We start from the raw sequence: 11,087 nt of genomic DNA, 5'->3' as shown, positions 1-11,087 counted from the left end.
GTATAAATCTTATGTATTATTATTATTATCTATGGATGTGGATGGCCTAATTGGTCTGCACCACAGTCTGCACAACTTGTCTTAAGACCTTCAAATTAAATATAATAAAACTCTATACTTATATAAGCATGCGTGAATTAAACTTCATTAAGTGTATTTTGAGATTTGGGTTGTGGAAGCCTGCTCGGGAGGGATTGCTTTTCCCATTGCAGCTGCACCCCTAGATAATTAGATGTAGGACTGCACATCCAAAGTTAGATTTCTATTGCATTACATGAGGAATCATTCCCCTCATGTCTCTGCGAGTTTGAGCTCTCTTTGCTTCACGCGTGAACATTGTTTATTGGCCACAAAGTGAATGTACCAGTGTTGAGAGCGGCCAACTGTTCCACCAGTACTGCAGGCCTTTGGTGGCGACTGCTGAAGTCCCGGAGAGGTGTAAAGTGCAGTGAGGCAGAGTGTGGAGCGAGCTGGGTGATCCTTCCCACGTCTCGTTACTCATGCTGTCCCGAGGGGAGGTGGACACACAGCCAACTGGTCGCACTGTTCCTCCGCCAAGAGCCAATGAGTCACCGTGAAAATGGGGCAGAAATGTGGATCTTTTGGTCTTCTTTTCACCACTTTATCAATTGTTGCTTATTTATTTCACAACATCTTAAAGTTATTGACCAACCACAAAGCCAAAACATACAACACCCGCACTGAAGAGGACATAAAAGTGATTGTCACTCTTTTTATTTTTGGTATTTCAGCATGATTCAGTGTTTGTGATCATGTGTGTGCGCTTTGTCTAATGGTATGTGGTCTTTTTGATTATTATTTTTCCGTCTTTGACATCCACAAGCTGATTTCTTTCAACTGTCCTTCCTTATGTAACTTCCTGATAAACCTGTTGAGGCAGGGTCTATGTTCATTATTGTAATATAATAAGTTTGGGTTTTGTTACTCATTTTCAACCTCTCAAATGTGTCTAAACTAACAGACTGATGGTGATATTGGCTTCAAAGATTAGACGAATTTTTTGTTGTTTACAAAAATTTATTCATACAAATCTTACAACACTTTTTTTTTTAGACATTTATTGACCCTTGCAGATCGCCATTTGAAGTAGTAATCTAATATTCACTTTCTACACAATAAATATATATATATATATCTTTGAAGATTATTTCATTTTTGTAAGGCTATTGGCGCTTTCATTATCATACATATAACGTTTCATGGAGAGCGGGAAACTGATTCTTCCCTCTATGTTCACAAAAATCTAGTCTAGTGCTCTAGAAACAAAGTGCAAAAGAAAGCAATGCAAGCGAGGACGCTTGTTGTCTTAAGCTGGAGTTTCTAAAGATTCTATCAAACGTCTGTGCAACACAAAAACAACTCTCAACAACAAAAGAGTGAAATGTAAGCTGATGATGTGCAGCATTGTAGGGCCACTAAATAGCCATCTGTGATTCAATGGCGATTTTAAAGTCGATGCAAGGCACCACAGCCGCAAACTGCTTCCTGCGTCACAAATCCTAGAGGAGAATGCAAAATTAAAGAAAGATTGATACAATAAACACAGATCTAATAGCTTTACCCTGCCCTCTGTATTCCTTCCTCACAAATATGGTAAGAAGTGTAATAAAGACGGGGGGAATGTGTCAGTCTTATCCTGCAGATTTTACAAACTGCATCCAGTTTTCTAAATAAGCACGTTCTTGGTCATTGTTTCTTTGATTGATAGATAGCTCTCTAAAAACGTTTTCTTCTTGTGTGCTTTCATCTCACCCTTCCTTTTCTTTAACTCTAATTGTGTCAATCATGGCAGCCTTGGTGGCATTCTACAGAAAAAGACCACTTCAAATTGTATATTACAATTTAAAACAAAATCACTTGGTTTAGTAACAGAATGATAAAGCATGACATTTGACTGAGTGGTTCTTGCCAGCAGTAAGTACATTCAGATAATTCTTCAAGTTTGACATACAGTTTGTGTAGAAATGTGAGAACACAACACAAAACGACATCGAGAAATGACAGGTATGTATGTTTGCAGTAGTCAGAAAGCAAGCAAAACCATCTAATTGGAGTCGGCTGCACAGATGCGGTGGCTAGTGCAATTACTTTAATCATGCAATCTACTGTTTCTTTTTTTTTTGTCTTTTTTACATTGGTTCACATGACAGAAAAGGAAGCACAATAGACCCAGAAAGTTCAAACACAAAAGTTCAAACTGCCTCGTATGTCTCTCAAGAGCAAATCGATGAATGAGCGACCATGTAACAAGTATCATTTCTTATATTTTTTTATGCCTTTTTTAAAAGTTGCCCGATATATGTTAGTGATACTTATTATATGGACAGAGAGAAAATCTTCAGCAGAAACCAGTTGATAGAAACACAGGATTGGCAATTTACATGAGTCAAAGGTGTGAGCTCACTCTGTAAATAGTGCGGAAGAAAGAAAAACCTCAAAAGTACTCTGGTCCTCATCTCAGATTTGAATGGTCCCATGTTGAATTTAAAAAAGGGGTATCTTAAAAGTGGTTAGTGTAAAGTGCCAGCTAGGCTCATCTGGTTTAAACCAGGTCTACTTAAAGAATTATCATCTTTGTTCCATAAAACTTTGTTATCAATCAGCAATGACATATCGGTCCAAGCCAAGTCTCTCCACATTATGGGAGGATTAAGGGTAAAATCTGTGAGACTCTAGAGAGACAGGAGCACAAATGAGGCGGAAGAATGCTTGAAGGGGTCAAAGGTGAGAAGAAAAAGGAAGGGACATGAGAAGCCCCTGCAAGGATTACGGCCTCGGGAAAGAGCCTGAAACTCACCGGAAATTCGGGAGAGAACTGTTTCAGCCAGTCTCCCAAAAAAGCCTCAATCTCATCCCCGTCCGGGAGGGCATCAAAGTCTATGTCTTGTAGGATTGGGTGAAAACCTATGTCTTCAAGGCTGTTGTGAATAAAGACAACTAAACTCTTAATGTCACTTTACAAAAAGCAGCATTCAATACATTGATTGTCTTTTAAACTATTTATTTTCCTCACAATCGTATATCTCTTCACTAAACGTTTAAAAGACAGGGCTGTTCGGAGCACATCGCCATGGGAACAATTGTCTCCCCTCAAAAATAGGTCTAAAAAAAATGAATCAATGAATACATAAATAGAGGCTATTCTTTCTTTTTTTTAGAATGAACAAAAAATTGGTCCACAAAGTAGTAATGTGTGTCCTTAAGTGCTGTAAGTACATAATAAAAAACAATATATTATCAAAATATTCATTTTAATGGCTTACTTCATACATAAATACATGTTTAAGAACACAAAAGCGATCCACTGATTGTTCAGATCTCAAAATGACTTCATGTGGGGCTGCACACTTAAGTTTTTTCTTTGTTTTTTTCAGGAGGGGAGAGTAAGGATGCTACAAATATACCGACCGGCGTCCTTTGTTTCTAACTCTCTGTCTATACCTTTTCCCCAGGACTGCTGCCAGGTATTTCTTGACTGCCATTTGCTTCCGGTAGCGGCTGTAGCTGTCTGTGAAGATCCCGTCTGAGTGTCGCTTGGACAAAGGCTCTGAGCTGTCGTCCAGCGTTTTCCCCCCGCTGTGTGAGAGACAAGAGGTTTCAACATCATCACGTTGATGCATTTATACTCCCATGAGCCCTACTACAGCATGTAGAGCTGAGGTAAAGAGCATGTGTCACCTTTTTAGAGGGCAAATAACTAATAATCTGATTTGTGGAGATGTGCAAAAACACAATCTGTGTCCTTCCTATACAGGAATAATCAGATTCAGTTTTTTGCAGGACAAAGGTATACATGTGCTTGCATTTAGAATGAAGAATCTTTGCATCCAACAAAGAATCAGAAATATCCTCACTTTGTTTAACTTTAAGCCCATCCCAGGACAATATATATTCGACCTGCAATAACATTTCATAGGCCTGCTCATAAGGCTTGAGTAATAGTCCCCCCCTCCCTCCTCCCTCTTCCATCGGGAACCACTGGGACTCCATCCAATAAATTATTCATATGGAAATAAATTTAAACCTGGGTTAATTCTTCCTCTGCGCCAGCAGAAAATGACACTTCCCAAGCTCTTATTGCATTTATAAAGTGTGATTCAGAGGATTATTGAGCTGCATGCTGGGGAACAACGGGGACCACAAAGACATATACAGTACGTGTAACAGCGTGGATTTAAAGGAGCAATCCAAAGAAACCAAAAAAACGCACATAAGACAGGAATAAAAGAAGAGGTGACAGAAGATGTTCTTACCCTACACGTTTTGCCATCAGAGAATGCAGATATTTCCTTGCTGATAACTGACCCAGCGCTTTCCTGTAGGCTTTATTAAACATGCCGTCTGCATGCCTTTCCGTTCTGGATGATAGATAGCCACACAGTAAAATCACCACACACCCAGCGCAAGAGAGGCAACAATTTCAAGTAGCTGCACTGTAAAAATAAATCTTATCTTAACTCTATTATTGTTATTATAAAAATGTAATCGTGGGCCTGACCTCTATTTTTGTAAATGATGGTTGAATATTATTTTAGTTTTATCTCTGTACCCGGAATAAATTGCCTTGATTCAACACATTTGGAGGAACCGCCAATTTAGGCAAAATGTATCATTTATTTACGTAAAACCGGAAGTTGAATTAAACAAAAAAAACAATTAGGAATTGTAGATAAAACAACACTAATTTGGCAAAGGGATAAATAAATAGTAATCATTGTGTTACTGACAACATTTTGACGATACGTTACATTGATTCACATAGAACACAACATAACAGAAATAGGACTACGGCAATGAGACGTTCAACATGGATATCTCCAACATTGGGACGAAATTAAAAAAAAGGTGTGTGTAAATGGTGATAAATAGTCACCTTTTCTCTGGTGGGAAATACAAAGTGAAGACGTCGTCCGCCGCAGACGGAGGGCTCCTCACTTCCATCTGCTCTCTGTCGTAATCCAGGGACGGTAAAGAGTTCCCATCCTCATCATACACCTCACTGTCAAGTCTGCAAAAACGAGATATGGTATTAAATTCAGCTTCAGTAAAAACATTCATAGTTAAACATGTTTTTTCCAGACTTTTGTATGTCTTATACAATAAGCTTTAACCTTACATTAACATTTACATGTTACTACTACTTTACATTTTTATTTTCAAAAAGGCATTCCCTCTCAACATCTGAAGCCCTTTTCCTGTCCAAAAACGTTTTCTATTAATTATCTCATTCAATAAATTGGTCGATTAATGCTGCAGGACAAATTGAGACAATGCTTCACTTCCTCAGCAGCCTAAATCACTTCACCGCGGCTCCCTGTTGAATGTTTCCAGGCATTATGGATCTGCTGTCAGATGATGTTATCCAGTAATCCAAAAGGCTATTATAGCCACAGCCATAACTAACTGTGCAGCAGATCAGCTCTTTAGCCTGCACCTTGCTGCTCAGAGCAACAATTTCCTCCTTTCAAAGCCAAAAAATTGTAATTAACATCTGGAAAGTGAAACTTGGAAGACAAAAAGACGCGTACGTACCTAACACTTGGAAAGCTAAGCCCCACAGGTGAGCAGTTGACGCTGTAATGCATTATGATTCCATAGATGAGTAAGGCTAAAGTCGCTTTACTAGACATTGTCCTGCTGCAAAAGAAAAAACATAAAGTGAGTGAACAAGTGTATAATCATCTACTCATGGGAACAATTATTTAATGCATTAAGGTAAGTGTTACTTTATCACCACACCTAGTTAGTTTTAGAAGCAAAAATCCAGCTGCACCTGACTTTTTCCACACACACTCCCTACTTTTACGCTGCGTAAAACCCCAGAAAATGGCTCCTCTTACCAGTTGTGATCCGCTGAACCTCAAGTTGGAGAGTGAGATAGGATCTCTCTCTCTCTCTCTCTTTCGCCCCCTTCCTCTCCTCTTCCTCTATTCCCCCAGTGAAACGGCTCTCCGGTCTTGTGCTTGTTCCGAGTGTGCAGCCCGCAGCTCAGTTCTCGGGGATTTCTACGTGTACTCGGTCATGGAGAGCGCCAAACATTTGTCTGCGGAGAACTTTCCTGCGTCCTATGAACTTAACTCCCCTTGGTTTTTTATTCATGAATCGGAAAGGCATGCCTTTTTCACTTGTCACGTAGGTGGGGTTGGGTGGGGTGGAGATGGAGATGGAGAGGGGAGGTGTGCGGCTGCGTCATCGCACCCCCCCACCCCCCGTCCCATTGGAGAGCATCCTTCTCCCGCGTCAATGAAAGACCCCGAGCCAAGTCATAAAAAAGAAATGGATCCTGGATTCAAACATTATCATTAATTAAACAGGGAATTAATGTCAACATTCTGACGTCAGGCCCGTAGAATCACATGAGGCTAAGGAGGAGGAGGAGGAGGAGGGAGCTGTCCAGTGCTGAAATATGACTGACAGCTTTTTAAAAGTTTTTATCCAAGGCATCAAAGAGCTGTCATCATTCTGTTAAAGTCAGAATCAGTATCACAAACAGTGACTCATTGTTTGGAGATTATCAGTTAACAAATTCATCGAATATAGTCTGAACATCCAAAACCACAACATTTCGAAATGCATTATTTTTTATATCGGACATTGTTGAAAAGCTGTTTGTATGATATTGTTACCTCTTGCATTGTGGAGCTGTCCAGTGCTGACAAATGAAACTTGCTGCTTTTAGATCTCGGAGTGCTTATCATTTTTCCTGATATTTTTAAGGTCAGAGGACAGAATCAGTAAGATAACCAGATATTTCAATATAACGTAGATTTGAGTCATCTTGTTCCAGGATGCCTGATTCATTCTGGTGTTCTCTTATCTCAGGCTCTATTCCTCATTTGCAAGAAAAACATAAATATCACAGTCATGCGAAAACCATGTATTTCCAAATCTTACTTTGAATAAATTAAAACATGTTTGTATTAGCTTTATGATATAATAACACAAAGTTGTTCTGACAAATTCAAAAGAAATAGATTTGGAAATGCATGATTTTTATTGGACAGTGACGAAAAGCTGACGTATTAGCCTGTTCATATATTATTATTGTCTTGTGGAGCTGTCCAGTGCTGGAACCTGACATCACCTCACAAACAATTCAAATAATTCCTGCAGTGGAAGAGAATGACTTTTAATTCAAGATAAAGAACCAACACAACAATGTTAATGATTGTTAATCATTTGACGTAGGGTTACATCGTTTTAAGTCCAGTGTTTGCCAACCTAGCTATCGAGTCTCTCAAAAAGGACACAGGACAAATCTGAGGGGCCATGAGATGATATGGAAGTGAGTTCGGCCACATACATTTATGCTATTTTTTCTAGCTGCTTGCCTGGAAAACATAAATACTTGTAAATATTTAAGCATTGAGCAGTTATGGTGCCATCATGGGTTCATACATGAGATTCCCTGGTTCGATTCCTACCTGGCCCATACTCCATTTCCCCACATCTACTGTCTCTCTCTCTCTCTCTCTATTTACATTGTCAAATATAGGCATACAAAGCCCCATACATTATCTGTAGCAGTTTGAGAAATTGAGAGGGGACATAACTATTTGATGAAACCATCGACACTCATACATCTGAAACTTGACTAGGGGCCCAAGCAAAGAAGACCTATAATCTGAAAAGAAAAAAAAATAGATCTGTCAAATAAATGTAGAGAAGTTAACGAAGAATATTAACTTTGAAATGTAGTGGAGAATTAACTGAAGTATAAGTACTTCAAAATTGAACTGTTGGGTTACTTTACATTATATATTGTTGACCTTTCCTCACAAGCAGGCTCTCACGACTCTCCTTATTAGTCACTGTTCATTAGCGCTTGGTACACACAGGTATCAGGACCATGGGTGGAATGTTTAGTGGGTGATTCAGACTGGTCGATCTTCATCTGGCTCTGACGTCATGTGACGGTTAGCTTAGCACAGAGAAACACGTTGAATCCTTAAGGTAAAGAAGGGAAGGAATGGGAGGAAAGTGTGTCCTGCAAAGGAACATTTTCCGTACTCTGGGAAAGCACTGCGCCCAAGTGGTAACCAGGGTGAAGTGCAACGGAGTGTTTGGAGGTGTTTACTGTAATGTCACAGACCTCGAATACAATCGTATACAAGATAGTTGCAATACTGTATGTCGAATAAAAGGACTGTGTCAATTAAAAAGGGACATGTAAATAGAGCAAAATCACTTTATCACAGCTTTAATTATCTTAATGTGTTAAGAATATTGGGGAATTAATGATTTATCTATGGGACAGTGCTTTTTTTTAAAAAGAAGATTTTGATTAAGGCAAATTACTTTTTGGACTTTAGATTAAGTGGGTATTCAATTAATTTACGCACATAATCATAATATGATCAGGATTGTCTTTGTATCACAGTAAAATAGGTATATTTCAACCAGTTTTGATCCTTTTTAATCTGATTTATCAGTATTTTAGCTGATGTATTAAGGATGTCACTTACTCACCATCTAATTGCATTGCAACTGCGAAATATTGATCCAGTTATAAACTGATGCTTGACTCACCACACCATGAGTGCCTTCCTGTAACAGTCATAGTGAAATATGTCGTAATAACTTTCCGCAATGACAGTGTAACAGTAATCTCCTGCTGGATATTACTGTAAATGTGTACTTGCCACACTTTTATAATATTACACTGAATGCATGTGTATATATAACATCGGTGTTATTTAATGAAACTGACAAACAATCCAGTAAATGTAACATAAAGTCCATGTAAGGTAAAAAGAGCTGCTTACAGGAACTCATCAATAACATTTGCACTGCATGTGGTGTAGTAAAGGAAAATATGCTACTGTTTGTACAGAGGGGCCAGCCGGTGTATGTTTGTGTGTGTGTGATTTATATCACCAAATAAGAACATATGACTCATTTTAATTTTGGCACAATAGCTTTTTATAGCGCCTGGCGGTGTTGACATGTCGAGTTGAAAGAGTTTTATTGAGGTTTCTGTCATGATTCAAGTATTTTATCGCCCAGCCTTTACAAGAATACATGTTGACAGAGAGTAACCTTTATAATCTAATGTGTAAGGTGTGTGTGTGTGTGTGTGTGTGTGTGTGTGTGTGTGTGTGTGTGTGTGTGTGTGTGTGTGTGTGTGTGTGTGTGTGTGTGTGTGTGTGTGTGTGTGTGTGTGTGTGTGTGTGTGTGTGTGTGTGTGTGTGTAGTGTGTCTGTCCGGAAGTGCTAAAAGAGATGCAAGAAGATGCAGTAATAAAACAAACAATACACATTTAAATGACTTTCATTGATGTATGATGATTTGGTTGTTACCATACAACAGTGAACATTTGATCATTCATATTTCTTCTTCATGGAACTTAAAATGATATCAACATCATCACGTGTTTTCGTGGTGCTGCTTCGATGACCAGAAGGAGAGGTTTATGGACAAATCAACATAAAAGTAATATAATGTTAAAAAAAACACCTAAAGGCAAGCACATACACTAACGAAGCTGTATAAAGCATTAAGGGATTCACAATTAAACCTTCATTAAATGTCAAAGCTTTTGTTATGAATCCTATAACGATCTCTCTGATGCTGCATTAATTAAATCCCATAAAGTGTGTCATTAGTATCTATGGCCATGATTGTAATATTCCTACTTGCTCATTTTATTAAAGCAACATATATTTGCATTATTGTACATTTTGCTGAAATGAAAATTAGGAACTGCTGGTCTAAATTTTGTCTGCTATCATCCAGTCTGTCCGTCGATCCGTGAAGTGTGATTTAGATCATTTCAGGCAGCATGCTGGAAACATCGCTGCAGACCCATCACACCCTGAACATAACCTGTGGAAGACCCTACAGAGCACTTTACACAAACACTACAAAACACAAAAGGATTCAAAGGTAGAGTAGTTACACTGTAGATATGGCAATGAAAAACTTCAATATGTATTCCTTTACACTTTTATATGTGTTAACAATTCACAGAAAAATGTTTATAGACTTCGTTTGTCATTTGTTATTATTGCTTCTTATATATATTTCATGCCTATATTTATACATACACAAATATACATATATTTTACCCACATCTTGCATTGATGTATCTTTTTCTGGCTTGGTGTCTTCATTTAAGCTGTATGTTTATATCTTTTTTCCTGTAAATTGTTCTATGTTTAAGTAAAATAAGATTGATCTAAAACGAGATTCAAATTCTTTGTGTGTTCATATATTTGGACAATTATATCTTTTTTTGCTGAAAAATAGTCAGGCTGACTCAAATTAATAAAAAAAACTTAAAAATAAAATGACTTTTTTGGCTCATGGCCAATAAATCTGATCTGCAGTACTCCCAGTCTACCAGCAGAGGGCGCCAGAGATCCGTACATGCGAGGGAGAATGGAACAGATTCTGTCTACTAAACTATTTACGTAATTGCAGATCCACGAACAGCTAATAAGGTCAGTATTACGCTCTTACGAATTCGGTGGATGGGATCTGTTACTTTTCCATTTAATCTGTGTGGAGCTGCAGATTTCGCTACCTAAATGATGTTGTCTGTGTGCCTCTAGCTTTAGAGAAGACTGTTACTGACTAAATATTTGACAAAGGTGGAGCCGGGAATTTGCAAGACCTTCTCATGTTCCTGTAAAACATGATGTTCTTAAGAGGTTCTTGTCGATATTTAATCTTGAGGGTTGGTTGTATTTTTCCAGAGACAACCGCCTTTTCCAGTTTATTACATGTTGACCATTCAAACATCCGGCCCTGTTATGTGCTGTCAAATAGATGGTTGTAGACACACTGAGATTCCCAAAATAGCTCAGACTTACCCTACGCACTCAATAATATAAAAGTACAAACAAACAGGATATCGTATTCATCCAATAAATTCATATTTTCCAAAATACTACCATAATAAATAAAGAATACAATTAAAGTTGAGCAATCAAAAAAAAAAAAAGAATAACTAAAAATACATAAATCATAAACATAAAACAGGCTGACTCAAATTAATTAAAAAACTTAAGAAATTAAATAACTTGTTTGTCTCTCATGGCCAATAAATCTGATCTGCAGATGTG

At 38.0% G+C, this 11,087-nt stretch overlaps 1 protein-coding gene across 4 annotated transcripts; it reads right to left on the bottom strand.

Annotated features, from left to right (window-relative positions):
* Positions 1-1,067: 1,067 nt before the first annotated feature.
* adcyap1a (adenylate cyclase activating polypeptide 1a) lies at positions 1,068-6,122 on the bottom strand. 4 transcript variants are annotated; one of them, XM_063912218.1, is made up of 7 exons: positions 5,862-6,122; positions 5,554-5,658; positions 4,895-5,029; positions 4,275-4,379; positions 3,463-3,597; positions 2,819-2,939; positions 1,068-1,520 (listed from the first exon to the last, which is right to left on the bottom strand). In XM_063912218.1, the coding sequence occupies exons 2-7, from the start codon at positions 5,649-5,651 to the stop codon at positions 1,512-1,514; spliced, it is 603 nt and encodes a 200-aa protein (XP_063768288.1). In that variant the 5' UTR covers positions 5,652-5,658; positions 5,862-6,122; the 3' UTR covers positions 1,068-1,511. The 4 variants fall into 4 exon arrangements, with proteins under 4 accessions (XP_063768288.1, XP_063768286.1, XP_063768287.1 ...); XM_063912216.1 differs by having other exon boundaries at positions 1,068-2,939; XM_063912217.1 differs by lacking the exon at positions 5,862-6,122 and adding an exon at positions 5,761-5,848 and having other exon boundaries at positions 1,068-2,939.
* Between the last annotated feature and the right edge of the window lie 4,965 nt (positions 6,123-11,087).

Source organism: Eleginops maclovinus, chromosome 21, assembly GCF_036324505.1.
Source record: "Eleginops maclovinus isolate JMC-PN-2008 ecotype Puerto Natales chromosome 21, JC_Emac_rtc_rv5, whole genome shotgun sequence".
NCBI lineage: Eukaryota > Metazoa > Chordata > Actinopteri > Perciformes > Eleginopidae > Eleginops > Eleginops maclovinus.
Note: the sequence above shows the minus strand (reverse complement) of the source record. Positions and strands in the feature narration are given on the sequence as shown.